Source organism: Podarcis vaucheri, assembly GCF_965113315.1.
Source record: "Podarcis vaucheri genome assembly, chromosome: 7".
Taxonomy (NCBI): domain Eukaryota; kingdom Metazoa; phylum Chordata; class Lepidosauria; order Squamata; family Lacertidae; genus Podarcis; species Podarcis vaucheri.
In genome coordinates, this window is record NC_138765.1 from 65,661,465 (window position 1) to 65,683,076 (window position 21,612).

The 21,612-nt window shown below is 42.6% G+C and overlaps 1 protein-coding gene and 1 pseudogene across 5 annotated transcripts in view; one reads left to right on the forward strand and one right to left on the reverse strand.

Annotated features, from left to right (window-relative positions):
* The window catches only part of CEP89 (centrosomal protein 89), a gene marked incomplete at its 5' end in the record, with an annotated part of 53,208 nt that overhangs the window by 9,724 nt on the left and 21,872 nt on the right, over nt 1–21,612 (reverse strand). The window contains 4 exons of the mRNA XM_082233611.1: nt 2,361–2,530; nt 17,387–17,476; nt 20,704–20,845; nt 21,599–21,609. Of these exons, the coding sequence (XP_082089737.1) occupies nt 2,361–2,530; nt 17,387–17,476; nt 20,704–20,845; nt 21,599–21,609 (413 nt within the window). The remainder of the gene's footprint in view (nt 1–2,360; nt 2,531–17,386; nt 17,477–20,703; nt 20,846–21,598; nt 21,610–21,612) is intronic.
* LOC309536664 (E3 ubiquitin-protein ligase RNF182 pseudogene) lies at nt 1,110–13,496 on the forward strand (annotated as a pseudogene). Of its 4 annotated transcripts, none has more exons than XR_014224519.1 (2): nt 1,110–2,107; nt 8,088–13,496. The product of XR_014224519.1 is annotated as an E3 ubiquitin-protein ligase RNF182 pseudogene (transcript). The 4 variants fall into 4 exon arrangements; XR_014224520.1 differs by lacking the exon at nt 1,110–2,107 and adding an exon at nt 2,537–2,674; XR_014224521.1 differs by lacking the exon at nt 1,110–2,107 and adding an exon at nt 2,537–2,674 and having other exon boundaries at nt 10,568–13,496.

Below are 21,612 nucleotides of genomic sequence, written 5' to 3' on the forward strand. Positions count from 1 at the left end.
GAGATACCTGCATTGCAGGGGGTTGGACTAGATGGCCCTAGGGGTCTCTTCCAACTCTACAATTATACGATTCAATGATTCTAAGACTTGGCAACCAACTGCAAAACACTCAGCAACTCTGCTGCTGTTGGTGACAATAACAAGGGACAAAGTGCTGCTGTTTAGAACTACTTCCCACAACTGCATTTTCCTCTGCCGCAGTGGACTGCTAAATCAAAGTGTGGGCAATTATTTTAGCTTTATGGAGTTGTATCCAACTGACTAAAAGCAGCCCCACTGAAGTAAAGGGACTCAAGTGAGTCATGTCCATTCATTTCAATGTGTCTCCTCTGAGCAGAACGAATACTGGATACAACCCATTGTGATGGCAGTGCTTCATAAAGCTTGGACTAGTATATTAATAGCCTTTGCTGTTTGAGGTGGAAAGCGTGAGGGGTGGGTGGGTGTGACAGGTAAGAGAAGAGAAATGGTTCTAAGGGGTTGACATGTCTAACACTGCTCTAAGGGGGTGACATGTTGGGGAATACCAGGACTAGAAATAAAATTGAGGATTATTTTATTAACGTATTTATTATTTACAATTATACCCCACCTTTAGTCCAAGGAACTCAAGGTGGTATACAAAATTTACCCCTCCTTCCATTTATCCTCATAACAACAATGGGAGGCTGAGAGGCAAGGACTGGCCCACAAGGCTTCATGACCAAGTGGGGGATTTGAACCCTCCCAGGTCCAACACTCTAACTGCTATACCACACTGCCTCTCACATTGGTGGACAGGTGTTCTCCCCTCCTAGATACATACATATTGTCAAGCTGTATGAAGCAACACAGGCTATATGCACAATAGAATGTTTATGTTAGATCAAAATTATGGTTTGGAACATGGTGGCAGCAGGACCTTCCCTTCCACACACCTGAACCACATTGAAACCTGGCTGTATTCACCACATCTTTAGTTCTCCAGATATGCAAGCAGTCCCAGGTTAGAGTATCTGGTTCCGTAGCATTGTTTGATGCTAAGCTGGTGCTTACAAAACACATTTATTCAATCATTTATATGCTACCTTTCAGCCTTCAAAGGGACTCCTAAAGTGGCTTAGGTTATTCCCAAGAGGAAGTTTTCCTTGCACCCTTTCTAAATAGACAGCTGGTTGGAGGATGCCGTGTGGATTTCCTGCCTACGGAAGCTATCCTGTGCCCAAGAATCTGCTGTAAAGTTACACCAGACCCAAGCCCTGTTCAGCAGCAGGCTTTTGCAGAAAGAACTCAATTTCACAATGGCAAATTTAGCTGCACAACAAACCCACTTAAAAAAGAAGACTTTTTACAGCAAGGAAAGTGATAGTTAAGAACCAATTGATGGGGAGTCCTATATCCTCTGCAGAAACAAATCAGGATGAATGCTCAATAAAGAGAGGGAATTGTATAACCTCCGTCCAAGCTTTCTGCAATCTGGAGGTGCTCTAAGACATGTCACGTGTGAATTGATACACCAGTCACTGCAGCACGGGGACTATGCACAGAGAGCACATACACACTTTGCCGAAAAATTCAGAAGTTATCTGACCACGCTACTTATCCTCTACTGGGAGTTGATAACTGACACAGATGGCATACAGCTTGAGTTCCAGGCTGGATTATTTTATCTCACAATGGCTGAGATGATCTGCAAAATAACTGCCTAATTATCTGTCTCCTGTGTTGTTTCAGTGCTGGTACTAGGAACCATCCCTGAAGCCTTCCCATCGCTAACACGAGAAGTAAGAAGCAGGACTCCTTATAGGTTCTCTCGACACAGAGAATCATCTTCCAGCCAAAACCTATTCAGCTGTTTATTCCCTTTTTTGTGATTAGAAACCTCCAGATCCACGAAATATTCATTTTGCCAAGTGCTCTTAACTGACTGCCCTCATTTCCTGTCTGTCAGAAAAATGTCAGCCTGGGACTTCATCAGTCCTCACTGGAAGACGTTATTAAATCAATGAGCATGTGACCAGTGATTCACTTTGGAGAGAATTACTGAAAGCTCAATTCAAGTCAATAGCTTCTGCATATTTGCTTTCCTTCAGCAAAAGGCAGTACAGCTGCCAGGAGGATTTTTAAGGTTGGCTGTCGGAGCTAGCAGGCAACGATTTCTTTCAAGGATTTGTAGGTCGGGGGCTTAGAGAGGGAGAAGGAGGGAGAGGGGGATGGGGGAGCTGAAAGAGTCAGTGGAGAGGAGGAGATTTTCAACCCAGCAGCTAGGCAGGGAAGTGAATACAGCCACAGCACGCCAGAGGGGGCTCTTAGGCAGAGCATGTCCTGCTCCTTTACCAGTCGGGGCTAATGGGTTTGCTTAAGGCTTTGGGCTGACTTACCTTTTCTGCTGCAGCGCTTCGTCCAGGGTTTCCTGCTTCTCTTGCAGCAGCCGCTGGAGGTGCCTCATCTCACGCTGGTACTGAGCAGCCTTCCCGGCAAATTCCTTCTCTTGCTCCGATGCTTTCAGGCTGATGTCTCCGAGCTTTCCAGCAGCCGTCTTTTTATACACCTGTGAGAGTTGGAGCACAGCCCAGTTAGAATCAGCACCGGGGCTGCAAGCCAGCTGACGGGAAAACAACTGGCGGGAAGATGGTTTTCTCCCACAGGGGCTTCATCCTGAAACCAGGGGTGCTTTGTTCAAAGAACAATTCGGGTAGGTTGGAAATGACCTGGTCCTTCCTTCAAGCATTTCTACTGCATGCACTTTCTACAGCATACAGCTAAAGGTGTCACTGCATAGGTCTACTGTGCTATTTTAATGCTTCCCTTTGGAGAAAGGTCTTTATAAAACAGGTCTTAAATCCAAATATGTTTGACTCATCAGGAAGCCAAGTTGGACTTTAAGCACATGTTGCTTATAGACAAGTTTAATAATTTGATTTTAATTGTTAACGCATCACTGTAAGGCTGGGAAGAGATGCTACTGGGTGGCATGTATGTTCATTAATCCTTTTATCTTGGAAAAACAACTCAGCTGCCTTATAATTGCTTTTGGTGCCTTGAAGCTGTGTATCCTTTCACTGAAGCACTGGAATGCAACACGTTTCTCCCTGCTTTTGCTGAGAAAATGCATTGTTTAGAAAAGCAAGGCATTATTTAGAAAGCATTAGTTCTTTTTTGAAACAGTGAATTTTACTTTTGAATCGCAAAATGGCTAAGCATGCAAAAAGCAATGCTAAGTGAACATGAAGGAGGAAAAAATATTTCATCTTAGATAAAAAGTTTCATTCTGATTATTACTCTACATGAAACCTCTTATCCGCCTATATGTAAAAGATCTCAGCTTTGGGGGATACCTTAACCTTTTCAGATTTATTAGTTTGAAGATCAAAACTACACCCTTGCCACAGGTCTTCAAGGTCTGAAAATTTATCCAGCAGACTTGGAAAAGCACCATTTCCAATTCAAGTCTGGGTATTCATGTCTAAAAGTAGAGCAGGAATTAAAAGGAAAACAAGTTGCCCGGGGAAAGAATTAAGCTAGGGTGATGTGGGAGTCCATCCTATAAAAATTCAAGCATGTTCAATTGCATCAATATTTAAATGGATGGCAATGGTATATGGAAGCTTGTCTACTTGTGTTAAAGATAATGGTTTAGCACAAACAAGGTGCAGTACTGCAGAGGTACCCAACTTGTTGTCTCCAGATATTGCTGTACTACAACTCCCACCATCCCTGACCACTAGGCATGTTGTTGGGGACTGATAGGATTTGGAGTACAACAGCACCTGAAGGGACATTGGCTGTCCTGCAGAGTTGAGCACCGGGTGCTTGCCTGTCGGATGAACTCAGAAAACTGTCACCTGAGATTTTAGGAAAACTGAACTTTATGGGAGGGACCACAGCACATTCACTGTATCTACAGAAGGTCTCAGGTTCAAGCTCTGGGGGCCCCAGTTTCAAAACACAGGGAAGCAGGCGGAAGAAAAGGCTTCTGCCTGAGACTCTAGAGAGTTGTTGTCAGTCAGAGTAGGCAGTACTGGACTAGATAGGTGAGTAGCAGGGCCTGGTAACTGACAGCTCCCTGTGTTCTTACTTAATGGCAGTAAACATTTGGAAATCAGGTTGTGACTCTGAACCAGTGTGCCACACTTTATATAAAGGACAACGCTTTCCTTTTCACAGGATGTATCTAAAATAGCAAAAAAAAGAAGAAGTTTGAATTTTTACGTATAAATTCTTCCATTTATTTTAAACTCATCCATTCTGAGAGCAACAAACAACAAACTTACCTACCCGATGGATATGTTTTGGTTATAGTTTACACTGCAGTTGTATTGTTTTATTAGTTTGGGTTTTTTTAGTGTGTTTTCTTTCTTTATTACTTTATCAGCTGCCAATCTTACGCTGTGTCAGTTTGCTTCTTTGAAGTGTATAATATGGTTTTGACAGCTGTAATTTTTTTCTTTTTTTTTAATGGTATAAAGGGCGGGGGGAGAAAAGGCACTAATGAAGAAATAAAAAGAGAGAAGAACACGAAAGGTGCACTAAAATATAGTTTATCCAGTCCAGCAAATTTCACTTCCAATCTTTCCTCAAGGGAACCGGTAAAATCCTACATATTTGCTATGTGCTCTACTGCAAAGTGATTCCAGTCCATATAATTTGTTTGTTCCTATTATCATTACATTTATATCTTGCTTTTGCTTCAAGGACCTGAAGTGGTTTCCCCCCTTCCCAATTTTACCATTGCTACAATCCTGTGAGGCTAGTTAAGCTAAGAGGCAGTGGCCAGAACAACTCAATAAAATTCATGGCTGAGTGGGGATTTGAACCCTCATCTTCCATGTCCTAGTCCAACACTATAACTACTACACCACACTGTAGGTAATCCTATAGGTAACTGATCTCCCCTTCCCAATGTAAAATTTTATGAAACAGAACAAAGCTTTTATCTCTTGGCTTAGGTTTCTCTTGCAGGTGAGAATGGAACTGAAGAAAACAAGGAATGCAGCCATTTTTACTACATCCACATATGGTCTTGACATTTTAAATATTGATGCATTTATATAAATAGGGATCCCACTTTCTTCAAAGTGCTCCCTAGGCTGAGGCTCTTTGGAGTCTTCCATCCCCTTCAGTTATGTTGTCTTTATAAAGCAGCAACAGCTCTAGAACTTTTAAAGGGGGGAAATGGATAAGCATGGGGAGTTTTGTCTAAAACTGTGTGTACAACTGGAGAACTCCAAAGCACACAATTCTGAACAGGGGAACTGCTTCAATCATACCTCTGGAACAGGTGGTTGCCTGGGTTCCTCCCCCCAGACCCGCTTTCAACTGTCAAGCTTGGTAAATATACCTAGACCTTCACAGAATTGAAAGGTGCATCACAAGTGAAAGCAGGATGGCACTCCCTAATGGAAACCTGTTATATTGGGAGTGGGGTGGGAGGTTGAATCATGCTCCATTTTATCACCTAGACACAAGCAGCTGCCTAAAATCCTCAAAACCAGAAATATAAATGAAATTGTACCTGGCCATTTCCCACATAAGAGCAAAACTTGGAAACAATGAAAAGAAAAAGCTACAAGCAGTGACATGCAAACTTCAAAGAGAGGTTGCCATATTAATCAGTAGTAGCAAAAGCAGGAAAGAGACTAATCCATTTTTAATGGAATAATTTTCCATTGAGTAGAATCTAGCGCCGCCACCTTTATTGGTATGCTACTTTGCTGCAATGGTGTTCAAAGTGGCTCATGGTATACCAAATGAGTAATAATAAATACATATATATATGAAAAAAACAATCCTATTGGTCTTCAAGGTGCCACAACATCTTTAATGCTTTTACCAGTGAAGTGGACTATTTGCTCTTCTTGAGTGGTACAGAAGAAAGCGAACATCCAGAGCTTCCCAAGAAAGACGTATTCAGTTCCTTTTAAAATACTAAATTCACTGAGAAACAACATAACTTGCTAACTATAATTGCAGACAGGTTCATTTTGTTTTCTCTGTTAAGATTGCTCAAGTGTAGGCAATTTGTCCCTGGGGATGGGATTCTCGGAGGAAGGTATTAGAACTGGAGATGGTCTCTTCTGACAATCTGAACACAAAGGGGACTGGAAGATAAGGGAGAAGGCATTCTTCTTTCAGATAATTAGGAACATGACAGCAGAAGACTTTAAAAGGTCAATACCTGCAGTCTGAATTGTGTCTGGAAACTGACTGGTAATAAATGCCGTTGTTTCAAGACTAGCGTAGTATGAGACCTCAGTCTTGGAAAGTATTCCAGCTGCATTTTGGACCACCTGAAGTTTATGGAAAGTCTTCAAGAAAGTGTCACAGAGCATACTGCAGCAAATTAATCAAGAGGTCACCGTGGCATCTTCTTGACCGTTCAGCAAGGCACACCTCCCACATCCAGATCTAGATCTGAGGGATATAGCCTTCAGCCAAGGACCCCAAAGTGCAAACATGAAGGTGGTACATGGCGGGGGGGGGGGAGAGGCCAGGTTGGTAGCATGACTTAGTGTCATTCATTTCAATGGGTCTACTCTGAATAGAACAAGATGGGATAGACTAGTTCTACCCAATCCAGATCCTCAGTCTTAATATTGCTTGCCAATCTCAGAGGCTGATGCTGCATAGCTCTGTTGCCTTTTGTGCCTGATGAGGACTTTGGGGTCTGAACACACCTTGTGGTTCCCAATTTAAATGCAGGAGATCTCCGATAATAACTTTGCATTTGGTACTCTGTGTGGTGTGTGTGTGTGTGCTTGTGTGTGCACACACATGAGCATCTGTGGTGGGGGCTATAGTCATAAAGGAAAAGTAGCAGGTAGGTAAAGGGCTCAGCACATTCCTCATGCCTATTGCTTCTTCCTGTGCATCGCACCCTCAGGATGCCACTCTGATTTATTCCATATGTTTTTAAATGGCTCTTCAGCAGATAAGTGTCCTAGGGAGACTTACATAAAACCAAGGAAAGCACTAAAAATGTGTGTCAATAAACAGAACAGCGCCAAGCAAGTCACTGCTACTGTGAAGAGCACCATGGCTACGAACTAAGTCATTGCTTGTAAGTTCAGCATGAAACTCACAGAGTTTCAGAGTTGGAAGGGTCCCAAAGGGTCATCTAATTCAACTCCCCCTGCAATGCATTTTGGGAAATGACCGTCCAAGCAGTATACTATACAAGGTAGCATTAAACACAAGACGGTACTTGTAGTGGTTGCTAGACTGGTTTATGCTTGTCCCTGGAAATGGTGCCTTCCCCTGCCCAACACTGTGAGGAGGATGCAATGAACTAGGCATGGGGCTATTTAAATGCACCACTGGCCTTGCCTCCAGTTCAAAAGGTCCTTTCAGGCAACACATCAGACTTTTTCTAAGTAATGAAGAAAACATTTTCCTAAACTCTCCTGCCATTTCCCCCACTACTCCTCCATGCCTCTCCAAGGAATGTCTTATGACATCGCTTTAAAAGAACAAAACAAAAAACCCTCTTGTTATAATTAACACAGGCAGGTTTGTCAACCTGAACATTTCGTCTGCTTGCGACGGCTGTCTATTCCTTTCATGTTTCATGTCTGCAACAGGAAAGGGACAAAATGAATTAGAGCATGCACAAGGGTCAGAGAGGGAGTGGGTGAGAGAGAATATTTTTTGGGAGGAATAGGGGAATAATACTTGAGCATACCTGCTTCAGTGGGCAGAGGTGGCCCAGCTCTAGCATACTACTTATCTAGAAGCATTTCAGTCTGTTTTTTTTGCCTGGTCTTGGTTGTTCTAACAGAAGACTCACACCAGAAGGTGGACAGGGAAAGTCCAGCCCTCTTAATCAGCAGTGTTCAACATCACCCATCATAGCATCCTTCTGGAGCTGTCTTGCTGGGATGGGACATCTAACTGCAGTGATTTGAATTGTTCCTGAAGGGCCAATCTCAGAAGGTGGTGCTGGGAGACTGCTGCTCCACCCATTGGTCTTTAACTTGTGGGTGACTGCAAGCGTCTCCTATGCTATTTAGCGTCTACATGAATCACTGGGTGAGGTTGTCCAGAGAGGAGGAGGATACCGTCAGTATGCTAGTGATGCACAAGTCTCTTTCCTTTCCATCTAAACCCAGGGTGGCTGAGGTTCTGACCCAGTACCTGAAATCAGCAATGAACTGGATGTAGGTGAGCAAACTGAAATTAAACCAGGTAAGACAGAGGTGGGAGAAGAGCTGATCTAGGATTAAGTGTAGTGCCTAATTTGGATGGAGTTGCAACCCCACCCCAACCCAGTTAAGGATCAGGTTTGTAGCTTGGAAGAGCTGCCAGATGTGTGATGGCGGCCCTGAAGACTTTTGAGTAATGTAGGCTAGTACCCTAGCTATGCCCTATTATGATGGACAAGACCTGGCAGCTGATCACACAAACCAAGATTTGGGGGGGGGCTGGTTTTGAGAGAAGTCAACTTGTCTTCTTCATCACAGTTCCTACATTGGAGGGAGTCAGCCTAGGCCAAACCTACAATTCTATGATGGCTTATTTTTCAACTTCCAATGAAAAACTTGCTATTTTCAGGGTGCTCTTGAGTTAAGCAATAATGGAATAACTTTCTGAGATGTTTGTTGGTTATGTTTCATATGATGAGATTACTTTCCTGTTCTCTGGCTTCTTGAATATTTGGTTTGGGCTTTTAATGTTTGTAAAGCTCAGCAGCAGCAACCACCACAACCACCAAACAATGTGTTTTAATATTGTTGAAGACCTCCTTGGGGAGTCCCTGAGGGAAACAGAGACTGAATACAAATATTTTACCTAATTAACTGCTTACTTTGTTGACATGGAATTCAATCTACTTAAAAAGCATTCCCACCTGCCATCCAGGTGAATATGTTAAAGTATTTCACAGCAGACAGAGAGAATTTGGTAACTGAGGAACTTAATGCCTGCTATTTACACTCTTATGAATGCTTTCCAAAGAGCAATGCTTAAAGAGAAATTGTGTTTGGACATGCTGCTATCATAACTATTTTTTTGAAGAATCACATGCAAATGCACACTCTCTGTTTCTAGTGTTAGACCCTGCTCTGCTCCACAATGCTTGTGAAAGAGTGCACAGGGTGGACCCACCAGAGAATAAGTCAGAAACCGAGATCATTTAGCAGACCTGATGGTTAAGACAAAGATGCAAATGAAAATGTCTCCTAATAAAAATGTTGTTGTTGTTGTCATCCTTGCCTGTTCCCATTAAAATTCCATCACTGCTGCATGGCAACGTGAGGGTGATGAGCCAAGACTGAGCCAGCTCTGCTTATTAGGAAACGTGAACAGAAACAAATCCCCTTTTCAGGCAAAACAGACAAAACTGTGAAATGTACTGTCGCACTTATTTACCCATCAAATCCTTAAGAGTTTCACAACCACACATTCTTATTAATCAAAGAAATGCCATGGGAAACCTATATTCAATGGTGTTGTTTTCCCCCTAAAGGTTAAGTAATACCTTTGCTCAATAATTTCAAATGCACAGCATCACCAAATGAGCTACTATTAAGTTTCCCTCCCTCTGTAAGCTCAGAAACAGAGTGCAACATTACAAGAGCATCCGTGCATGATAAGAAGATTCGTCTCCAATGCAAATCAAACTCTAAATGCTTGTCAAGGTTGGATTGTAGCAACTGTTATACAAGTTTCTGAGTTACATCCTCAACTGAAAGCCAAACGTTTTCCAGCCAACTTGCTTTTTCCCCATGTTGATAAACTGCAGTAACTAAATATTCCAGATGAGTAATTGCTTAATGTTAACAGATCAACCGTATGTAAGTTTGCACAGAAGCACTACTGAATTTAATGAGACTTACTCCCAATAGCACACAGGATCTGAGTGTAGTGCAGACACTTTTTCCCACAGGTGTCATCCCAAGGCAGTTCAGAAAAGGAATTAGAGAAGGGGAAGAGGGAGAACAAATCTTCAAGAGGGGAAGTAAATTTAGAGCAGAGGAATGGGGGCTGCTGGGTATACTTGCCCCAGGCCTTGGAATCATATTTAGGCCCTGATGGGGAAGATGGCATGATGCAGTGGACAGAGTGCTTCACAGCATGCAGACACATGGGTTCAAATCCTATAAGACCCCAAAGCTCAATGGGTAATATTGGGCTCCCTCAATTTAACTATGTGAGGTAGTTCTGTTCAGATATTCAAGAAAATGTCTAATACATTCTACAGTCTGTGGGGTGGTGAAACAATCTCCTCTAGGATGGAAAGTAGAATATAAAACAAAACAAAACAGATTCAGTGAATATTTGGGGAAATTATACGAAACTGAAAACCAGAAACTTCTAATCAGAAGAGGTAATTACATTTAACTACTGCTACCAGTTTTAACTTGTTACCGTATTTGCTTTTTTCTGTCGGTAAAGAATATACTCTATGATAGGCTTCCCCAACCTGATGCCCTCAAAATGGTTTGGACTACAGGTCCCAATAACTCCAACCAACATGGTCAAATGTTGGGGAAGATGGGAGTTTTTGACCAGGTTGGGAAAGGCTGCTCTAGGAACAACTACCAAAAGGGCATAATTTAAAGTTGAAACTCACTGCTATTATCTTTTACAGCCTGCCTAATTTAAAGATGAATCATTCTCAAACAGAGGGAGAAGAAAAAGTACCGAACGATGAGCTGGAATGCAAAATCTGTTACCAGAAGTTTAACGTCCAGAGCCGCAAACCCAAAATCTTGGACTGCCTTCACAGAGTGTGTGCGAAATGCCTGACAAAAATCCTCCACGTGGGAGATGGCTCCCATTGCATTTGCTGCCCCTTCTGCCGCCACAAGACAGAGCTGCAGGAAGAGGAAGTGGAGGGCCTTCCTGACGACGCAAATATCATGTCCAAACTCATGACAAAAGACAAGACAGCATGGAGCTCAGACTGCAAAGAAGTTGTCTTGACGCCAAAGAACTTGGCTTCCTCCAGTCCTTCTCATGGGTCATCAAACTGTTTGGTGATTACCATCATGGAAGTACAGAGAGACTCCACAAGGACGCCAAGCCAGAACACCCTCTCGGATTACTACACAGATCACAGCCTTGACTCGGCGTCTGTGAACTCTCACAGCCACCTGGATCAAGATCTTTTCTCTAAGCTCTGTAACCATGTCCCTAGAATACTGGTGTGGCTGCTGGGATTTTTCTATTTTGGTTCTTTGCCACTTGGAATCTATTTATTGGTGATTCAGAAAGTGACCCTTGGAATTGTCTGTGTCAGTCTCGTGCCATCCAGTCTAACTGTGTGTCTTGTGTATGGCTTCTGTCAATGCCTTTGCCAAGGAATGTGCGACTGTTCCTCAAGAAACTAACATTTTTTTAAAACGGAATTTTGGATATTGGCACTATAGACCTTCAAATGTATAGGCTATTTAAAGCCTACTGTGGATTTTTTCTTTTAAAAAAAAATATCAGTAGCCAAAAATGAGACATCTATATTTAGATGTTCCTAACATTCCAGCCCACTCTCCCAACAGGTAGCCACACTTTAGTGTGACCAACGAACAAAACCCAGAGGGGTTAATGGCTTTGACAGAGTTCTCCAGGGCAAACTTGTAGGATCCCATAAGGGATACATCTGACAGAAGGCAAAATTCTTTATCTCACTAGGGGCTATTTAGCTTCCATCGCAATGTCCACAACCCTGACAGGGCCAAGCATCACTGAGGCCCCCAGGAGAATAGTGTCCCTCCCTACACCTCCTAGAGGGTGTGGAGGCAAAAGAGTATTCCACCCCCAGCACTTTTTCCATCCCAGTTTTTGAGGGAAAAGAGAGGAAGGTATTTCTTTTTTGCTTCCTTGGATGCTGGAGACTAAATTTGGCTTATGAAAGAGGGGACAGCATTTGGAAGGAGAGATATGGCCTTGCTTCTTGTTCTGCTTCGACAAGGGCTTCAACAATGGACAGGAAGCGGAGGAAGAGGAAAGTGAAGGAGAATAGCAGGACTGGGAAAGGACCGGCACTATCACGCTATCTCCCCTGTCATACTAGATGATCCTTTAGCTAGGATGAAATAAAAATGCAGATCTGAAGAACAGACTAGGTGAAATGGTATTGCAAATCTATTCTTCAACCTGTCTAGAATTTGTGTATTTTGAGACAGGGATGCAAAATCAAAAATGATGGAACTAGGGTATGTATACTTACATAAAGTCCTATGAAGCTGGGATGGTCTGAAATGAGATCTGTTTTATTGCATGGATTCTCCTGTTCTGGAATAATGTTCCTCTATTCTAAGCAGAGATTTGGCAATTTTTCTGCTAGAACATACTGTTACATTTTTTTTAAGATATTGTTATTACAGGTCGTAATTACACAATTACAGGTGGGAAAGTAAAATGCTTTATTTTCTGAAACACTTGAGGAAAACTTTCATATTTAAGGCAATGTCAAGCTTTCGGTCTTTGGCACCAGCAACCTGTTACTTATTTTATGTGAAAGTAACCTCCACTAAGATCGGTGTGCATGATTCAGCAGTTGGAGGGCAAGCTTTAGACCCAAGGACCCAATGCTACCAGCAACTTAATCTGGCCCCAGGAGCTGTGTACATCTGGAACGCCTCCTCCCTAAACCAGCAGCCTATGAAGGACCATGGGAGACCAAAGTGACTTCAGACTAGGGTCTACTGAAGCACACACAGGTTTCTCCTGATGGAAATGCATGCAAGATCTGGGTGGGTGCAGGCTGCTGCTCAGGGCTGTCAACAGAAGTCAGCATGTTGCTGGCTTTATAGGAGAAAGACACAGCTAGCTGTGGCCGGGGGGATTTGTAAAGGATGGGATAAGGAAACAGCAAACACCAGCACTCCTGAAACTGTGCACTTGTTATTTGGGCCAAATAGTTACTGTACTACCAAGTTTCTCCACCACTATCCCAGCCTCCTCAAAACCTCCAGGACAGGACCTGCTGAATCTATGACTTCCATAAGGCTCACAATCTCATTCATATCTACCATCCCAAGATGCTCCTTTCTCCACAGAGCAGAGGTGCAGGTATGCTCCTGGATTGACCAATACCTGGCACATGTAAGGACTGCATCAGGTAATGTAGTATGTACTTGGTAGCAAATAGGTTTTTAACCAAGAAATAATCATAGCCAGTCATTAAGTTAGAGATCACTATTTTGTCAAACAAATAACCTGCCCACTTTTAACTCTGGCCCTGCCCAGCACTTGGAAGGTTGGCCACAAAAAATGTGGCCCATAGGCTGGGATAGTGGTATATGCCAAATAAAATACCCCTAAGGGTTTGGGGGCACTAATACAAGAAAAAACAAAAGAGCCAGCCATGATCACAATAAAATGGCTTCCTCTTTCACACCTTGGATAAAGGCTAACTTTTTTTAAAGGTTTTCCTGACTTCTCAGCTCAAGGCAGTTTAATATACTCCAAACATTAGAAAACAATAAAAACTCGACAGTTCTGCAGCAACAGATAATTTAATAAAACAGTGAAACCATAACAACACAGCAACAAGAGCAGAATGTTGTTTTTAGCTGGACTACCTCATGCTGCAAGCTGCCTTGTGCTGGTAGGGAAAGGAGGACCAAAATCCCAATTGAATTTTAAATGTTCAAGAGGCTTCCTTCCAGCTGGTGCAGGCTGAACACCTGAAAGTGTAGCTGCCCAAAGGACAGGAGGAAGGAGAATGCTTTTCATCCTCTCTGCAAAAAGAGACACAAAGGGATCAAGTGAGCACTGCATGTGGTGGCACTCCAAAGCCTCAGGGCTCCTCCCAACGGTCTCATTTCCTGGAGCAAAGGCACATGAAGCCCAACCTGTCTGGCCTTGTGTTGGGAGAGGCAGTCTCTAAGCTGCCCACAAAAGGCTAGATTTAGAGCAGGACTGCCAAAGTGAAATATGGGACTGATATGTCACAGGAACTGAACTTCATCCTATTAAAAGTTGTACTTACGTGACTCAAATTCCCAGGGGTTGGAATATTTGCTAGGGAGCCAACCATTTATTTAGTACACAGCTTTTCCACAGGACTAAATCATTTAGTTCCTTTATCTATACAATATTGATATGGCATCTGGGAACATGGGAAATTGCCTTACACCTAGCCATAATATTTGCCCCTGTAGCCCACTACTGTCTACTCTGGCAGCAGCTCTCCAGGATTTCAGGCAGAGCATGCTCTTTCCCACCACCTGCTACTGACACCAGGAATTGAAGTAGAGATTTCCTTGCATGCAAAGCATGTGCAAAGCCAATGAACCATCTTATCATACTGCCACTTACCTGAAAGTAAGCACCCCATAACATTGTGGCATTTGCTTTTGAGTAAAAAGTACAGGGGACTGGGTTGTAAATCTCCAAAAATTAAGGTGTGGCCATCTCACAGCTGTGGAACTTCCTCCTCCCCTTCCTAAGCCTTTTCTGAAAGCATCACAGGGCCTTTATATGCAGTCTTGCTTTCAGACAGAGGGCCTTCTCGGTAGTGGCGCCCGCCCTGTGGAACGCCCTCCCTTCAGATGTGAAGGAAATAAGCAGCTATCCTATCTTTAGGATAAGACATCTGAAGACAGCCCTGTTTAAGGAAGTTTTTAAAATTTAATGCTGTACTGTTTTTAACACTCGACTGGGAGCCGCCCAGAGTGGCTGGGGAAACTCAGCCAGATGGGCAGGGTATAAATAATATATTATTATTATTATTATTATTATTAGGCCTGAGTCTAGTTCCCAGGTACTGTTTTTCTGCACTGCACATTACAACATCATCTTTGGCCTTGCTCACACATAATGTTAAGCCAGGGGAGGTAAACCTCCAGCTACCAGACCTAACAAGTCCCCCTGCCTGCCCCAGGCCTCCCCACTTAGCCTGCAGCATAGGTTGACTCAGACTATGCCATCTGTCCCACTCCCGATGTTAGGCACAGGCAGGTAAACCTATGGGGCCAAACTGGGGCCAGAGTGGGGCAACAATGAGGGAAAGATTGGAAAGAGGAGGAATCGGAAGCCGAAGAGGTAACAGGGCTTAGTGAGAGAGTGTGTGGCAGAGAGAAGTCCATGATCAGACGCAGAAGCTGAAGCAGGCGAGGAGGAAGAGGGAGGCCAAGAGGCAGAGATGAGTCAGGTTAGTGAAGAGTCATGGGTGTGTCCCCATGCTATTGAGAGAAGATCCCCTCCCCCCCCCCATCTCCCAGAACCAGAAGAGGGCTGAAACAGCTGCAAGAGAGACAGGCTACACACAGGCACCACCTCCGATTGCTTGGGGAAAGCCCTCTCCAGGAAAAGCCCTGAACTTAAGATGGCTGGGGGAAACTGGGGACTTTCAGTCTTGGCAACTGATTCGTGGGATAAGACCTACCGGGGATGAGCTACTGTGCTCACTAGGCCTGGCACTCAGCCAACTCTGGGAAGATTGTGGTTTTGCTAATAAAGAGTTGACCAACTTTGAACAGTGTGATTTACTGCCGGCTCGCTATGTCACATTTATTTAGGGAAACAGTCTCAATAACGTTGAAAGGCAGGGTATTAAACCAATTCTCCTTTTTCTTTAAATGAAACGATTCTGCAAATTATAATGCGTTCATGCCTTTAATATTGGATGTGGGGCAAGTGTATTTTGTTCGGGATAGGCTGCAGCAGGATAAGCCACATCCTTAGGCATCCAGCAGATGAGTCTGCTGCGATGAACTCCATGAAGTGTGATGGAGAGAAATGTGTCCCAAGCAACTCGAGGGCATCTGCTGTGGCACTGCAAATGCCTGCCACTCCCTTCCTCTCACCTACCACACCTCTGTAGATATGGTATCCCCATTATTCCCTTCACAGTTTTCACTGCAGGAAACACCAGATAGGACGTCAGCAGCAGCAACTGTCACCTGGTCCCAGGATGTCAGATCTTGTCCACTATAAACGAACGCCCAGAGTAATCGTACACAACACTGCACAGGTGGATTGGGCCTTCACTGTTTTTCTCAAAAATAAATACTTAACTGGAGACACTTAGGAGTTGCAACAGCTCATCCATATTTATGAAGAATTACAGTATTTTGATTAGTGGAAAGCTACCCTCAGCTAGCATTTTTCTTCTAAGACTAAAAAAAAGAGAGAAACAAAAATTAGGCCAACTGCCAATTTCACTCCAGGGTGCTTGCTTTTAATCAAATATTTATCTTAAGGCTGGCTAGAAGAAAGAGAATGCAAAACAAGCCTGTGAAAGCAAAAGGGCAAAAGTGCCTCAGCTTGACGCAGTTTGATGCTAAAAGGTTATGATGTTTATCATTACAGTAATTGTTCCAGAAAAATTAAACTGACATTCTTTTACAACAACATCTACAGTACAAAACAACTGTTGTAGTTCTAATATGAAAACCTATAATTATTATTCCAATGCCACTTAAAAGCTGGTAACTGAAAAGACATATTTATATCTATATTTTGTGTGTGAAAGGGATTTAAGATACACGCTCTAAAAATACTTCCCAAATGAGCCTCCTACTGGCAAATACACACATTCAAAATATCCATATAACTGTTGATACAATTAGTTCTGAGCAGAACTGGAGCCCTGAAGAGAACTTAAACCAAACAGGTCATTCCCTGAAGGGTTTGGCTAGCAAATTATCACAAAACTGCTAATCATCCCTCAAATTACATGAGTTCAGGCCATTTTTAATGTTTCAGTAAGGAGGTTACTGGGGGAAAGCAACCTGAAAGGGCAAACTGTCTCTTCAACTTGTTTGTCTGATTCCCAGAAGCATCTGGTTGGTCACGGTGGGGAGCCTAAGGCAGGGTGAGTATTTGGCCCGGTCCAGCAGGGCTCCTGACAAGGCAGAAGTGCTGCAGTTCAGTGGGTGGCTCTTAAGTCCATAAATTATGTGGATGACCTGTTCAGGGAAGGGTTGCACTTTAATCTGAAGGAACAGCTTCAATATGGTAGTGCTCCAGGATTCCAGCCCGTCATTTGAGTCCCAAGTGGCTCATGGCTGGAGTGTGCTTATGCCCACTTTAGGCCTTCTTGCTAGCTACTGCAATTTCTGGGGCCAGGGTAGCCTGGCCAGAGTTGTTCGTGCTCTAGTGGCCTCCTGCCTGCAACATACCGTATGCTGAGCTCCTTTTCACATCCCTCTTTACTGCAGAACTTTAGAAAAAAGGCTAAAGAATCAGGGACGAAACACCCGGTCAAAGCAAAAATGAAACAAACCCCATTCTAACAGCATTTTACAGCTTTGTAGGTCAGATACATTTTCCCAGCACATCCTGTTACTGCAGAAATCCATGGCATGCATTAGCTAGAAGCAAAACTGCATGAAATAGCGGCTGTTGCAGCCCTTTGAACCAAGCCACATATTTGTGACTGCAGTTCTAAAAAAAATTGTAATATATAACAGAAGAACTGTAGTGTGCTATAGATATATTGTCTGCAAACTCTACTCACCTTCACTTTCTCTTCTAACATCCCTAGGCGAATGTTTCCTTCTACTATTTTGTTGAGAACACCATCCTGCTGTCTTTCCAAGCAACTGGTCTGGAGGAAAAAGGAGGGGGAAGGTGAGCTGGCAAAAGATTTTGCTGTTCTGAAATGTATTCTACTGATATATTTATGTATATATCAATTACATTTCTGGACTGCCCTTTATCCCCATAGGATCCCAGGGAAGTGAACACATGATAAAATAATAAAATAATTAAAAGGATTACATTAAAACAGTTTGGCAACAAGCACCAGAATAACCATGCCCATTCACAGGCCCCCACTCAAATGTTTCCCATCACTTGCTACCAGAGACCCTTTCAGCTGAAGATGCTGGGGGTTGAGCCAGTCATCATTGGCAGGCAAAGCAGCTGCTCTACCACAGAACTGTGGCCCTTCCCTACCACTGCCCTAGCTGAAAAACACTGTTCAGGAGGCATGTGAGCCTTAAAAGAAATGTTCAAAATGTTTTGTGCCACACTAACTAGTAGAAACTACAGAAAACATATGAAACCCACATGCAGGAAAAATACGTTACAGAATGAATACTTATCAGGTCTTGGAAAACCACACACACTGAAATGCTGACTAGTTTTCCAAAATCAACCACTTTAGCAACAGATTTCAATCACAGTAATTATCTGAACAAACAAGAAGAGCTTTTGCCTACAGATCTCTCATTATTGTTCAGTGAATTAATGGAAACATTCTACCTTCAGTTCACTGGTTTCAAAAGAATCATTTATTTATCATGCTGAGGGAAGTCTAAATGCCAACGAACCACATCTGTGACTGCATTTTGCACAAAGGTCTCCTGTACTATTTTAACCTTACATAAAACCTATGAAATGAATAAATAATAAAAATGGAAAACTGAGAAAAAACAGGACAGGAGGCACAGAAACGTCCTATTTCTTGACTGCTCTTGTCATGAACCCATAGGTGAAGGGGATAATATATAATGGATTGCTTCAAATATAAACGATTTTTTCCAGACCAGGTGGTGGACCATCAGCTGCTACAGTTTGCATTCCTCTCCTTGCTTCTCATCAATTATCTTTTTAAAAGACAATTTTTAAATAAACACACATTTATCAGTCTAAAATTATGAGTTCATAGGGTCTGTTTGTAAAGCACCTAGTGGTAGGCACTACAGATACAAAACATATTATTTAGATCCAAGCAGGCAAATGGAACTACTGCATGGATGCCAGAAGTACCAGCTTAATTTCAATTATTTGACTGTGTGTTTGTGTGCTTCCCCCACCCACCCACCCACCCACCCACCCACCATGCTCATGAGGCCTCAGTTCACCTATGACATTAAAGCGTGTTTTACACCTTTTCTGACTTCCTTGGCAATGGCTATGGGAAGCAAGGTGGTGTTTTACATATCTTTCTTGGCAGATCAGTGGAGGTCAAATGGTTATTCAAGTCTAGACCAGCAACTTTTATGGTAAAGACATTTCAGCTTCCTGATTGGCAGGGCAATCCAAATGCCTTCTGTGCTGGGTCAATCAGGATTGGACAGATGTGTCCCTCCACCCAGTCCTTATGGCCTCTGCCAGCCTCCCCTATGCAGTGATCCCACTTTCAGCCACTGAACAGGCTGGCAGGCAGAGGTGTCATTGCCGGAATCAGCAGAAGCCAGTGATAAGATCCAAAATGGGGCATTTGAGGCTGGGGTATTATCTGAGCCAGCCTGAGATCCAATGGATCTGGAGCCAGTCTCTCTGCAGTCATTGATGGGTATTAGGCCCAACCACTGCACCAGCTCCAGGCTAGCGCTGCCATCTGCCTGCCTCACCTGCCCTCCCTGACTGGCATGTTTGAGGCATCTGATCAAGACCTGCATTTTAAAATGAGCTTAAAAAATATATTTGTAAATGTTTTGTATCTCTCACGCCAGGCAGAAACCAGCTGGGTGCTTTGGCAGATGTTTATCTTCCTAAACAGGGCCCCACTGATCTATAGCAGTGCTTCAGGGTTGTAAAAGGAAATTACAGGCTGGGAGCAAAAGGTCACACTGACCATACAAATTACAGAATACAATCAAGCTGCAAAAAAACCCAAATTAAGAGTTGGTAAATAGTAAGTTTTATTGTTTAACAGAAGACTCGAGCCATATTTTCATAAGGTTAAAGGGCAAGTTGCTTTTAGAAACAGCAGCTGGCTAGGAAAAGGAGTTGTAAACTAAAGAAGCTGCTTTCGAAACTGTTTTTATTAAAGTTCCTTTTTACTTTGAAAAGGCCTTTCCTTCTAAAAATCTATCTATGTTTATGTATGAAATATATTGGCTTAAATGTAATTATGCAAAGGATCTAGAAAGTAAGAAATGTTAGATTCTTATGTTACATTCTTATTTCATTGATGGTGTGTGAGAAGGTGAACCCAAGATCTCTGTTTAAGATAAAAATTAAAAACCATACACCATCTGTTTTAGCCATCTGTTTTGCAGTGAATAGGGCAATAGGGCAAAAGGTGAAATGTTAATTAAGGTGCCTGGTCGAGGCAAATGTAAGATATATGGCTACTTGTCTGCCATTTATGGATAGAAGGAAATATAGCTCTTTGTCTCCCATAAAAGGTAATAGGAAATGGGTGTATCTTTTATGATTGGTTCTAGCAAACAGCCAATAGGAATTTCAACCAGGCTGATTGGACAGAGGCAGCCAAAGGAGGAGCAAGGGGGCTGGGCTGAGGAAATATAAGTGCTGGCCATCAGGGCTGGAGTGGGCAGAGCTTTGGTATCCATATACCACTGTGTCTCTCATTTATTTGTCTGACAAATAAATTATTATTTTAATTTCTCTATTGCTGCGTTGAATATTTCATTCCAGCTAAGTGTTAACCACAAGCAGGGTGCTACATGTTCAGTAGATCTGTGAATGTGGCAGTGGTTCTGCCACTCCCAGCTTCCACCAGGCAGAAGCTGGGATTAGGATTTCATCCTAAAACTAAATATTCTGTGGTCTGCACTCCAATGACACTCAGGTTTGGCACCTGTCAATTTCAGGAAAATACTATGCAAAATTAGTCAGCTGCAATTCTCTGATAACCCCAAAATAAACACTTATACAAAGAATAAGTGCCACCAAGTTGAATGGTGCTTACTCCCAGGTTCAACTCTGCATAAGATTATAGCCCTCTGTGCCATTCAACTTGGTGCTCCAAACACTGCCCCATTCATGATATAAACAAGGTTTTGAATTCCTTATGGTTTTTTCATTTAACCAGAAGGGGCCACATATAGACAAAGGGTTTTTTTAAAAAAAAATTACCAAGTTTAAAAGACGATTACGTTCTTGAGTCATATTTTCTGTCAAGTTGACCAGGTCTGCTAGAATCCGGCGTGCTGCCATCTCCTCTTCCACTGCCTCTTCCAGCTGCTGCTTCAGAAGGCCTATTTTCTTCTGTGATCGTCTACAAGTTATTTTGTAAGGTAGAAAGAGTCTTCAGGAAGCAATTTAGGATCACTTAATATTGTAATTCAACTCTGGTGCAATTCCACACCCACAATGACTGCAACTGAAATATACCAGCTTAAGCAATCACTTAAAATGCATCCAATTATATTTTTAGATATTTAACCAACGAGGTTACACCACTTGCAGAAAATCTGAATTATTCTTATTATTCTTATTATTACACATGACTGCTAATTCAGTAACTCTGTGAGCTAGTGTTTGATTGCACACAGAGCATCTAGCACAAAGAGCTACTGAACTAACAGTCATGTATAACAAATTCATGAGTTAGAGCCCAGAACAATTTAGGCTATAATTGTGGGGGTCTGGCTCCTTCAGGCCCATTCTTTGAAATAATAGCTTCAAAGCACACTGCTCACTCTCATGAAACCAGTTAAAAATAAACTATGGTTTAACCTTAAGTTTGAATCAGGTGAGTTTGATGGTGTTTTCAACAACCTCAACTATGAGGACTAACCCTCTTATTTAAAACAACAGCTGAGATTTATTTTAAGGAACATTGCATTCATCTATACAAAGCTTATTCCTTGTTTTTCACATTTTGAAAAATTTAAATTAAAAACAAAGCAATATTCTGCTGTCCAATGCAGGCCAGCCATTTCTTTTTTGTGCAGTCAGGCTACTGAATGTTCTTGTGCTTAGGAGGAAAAAAACTAACCAAAAGGAGCACAGAATAAAACAGGCAAACCTCTTTGTCTTCTG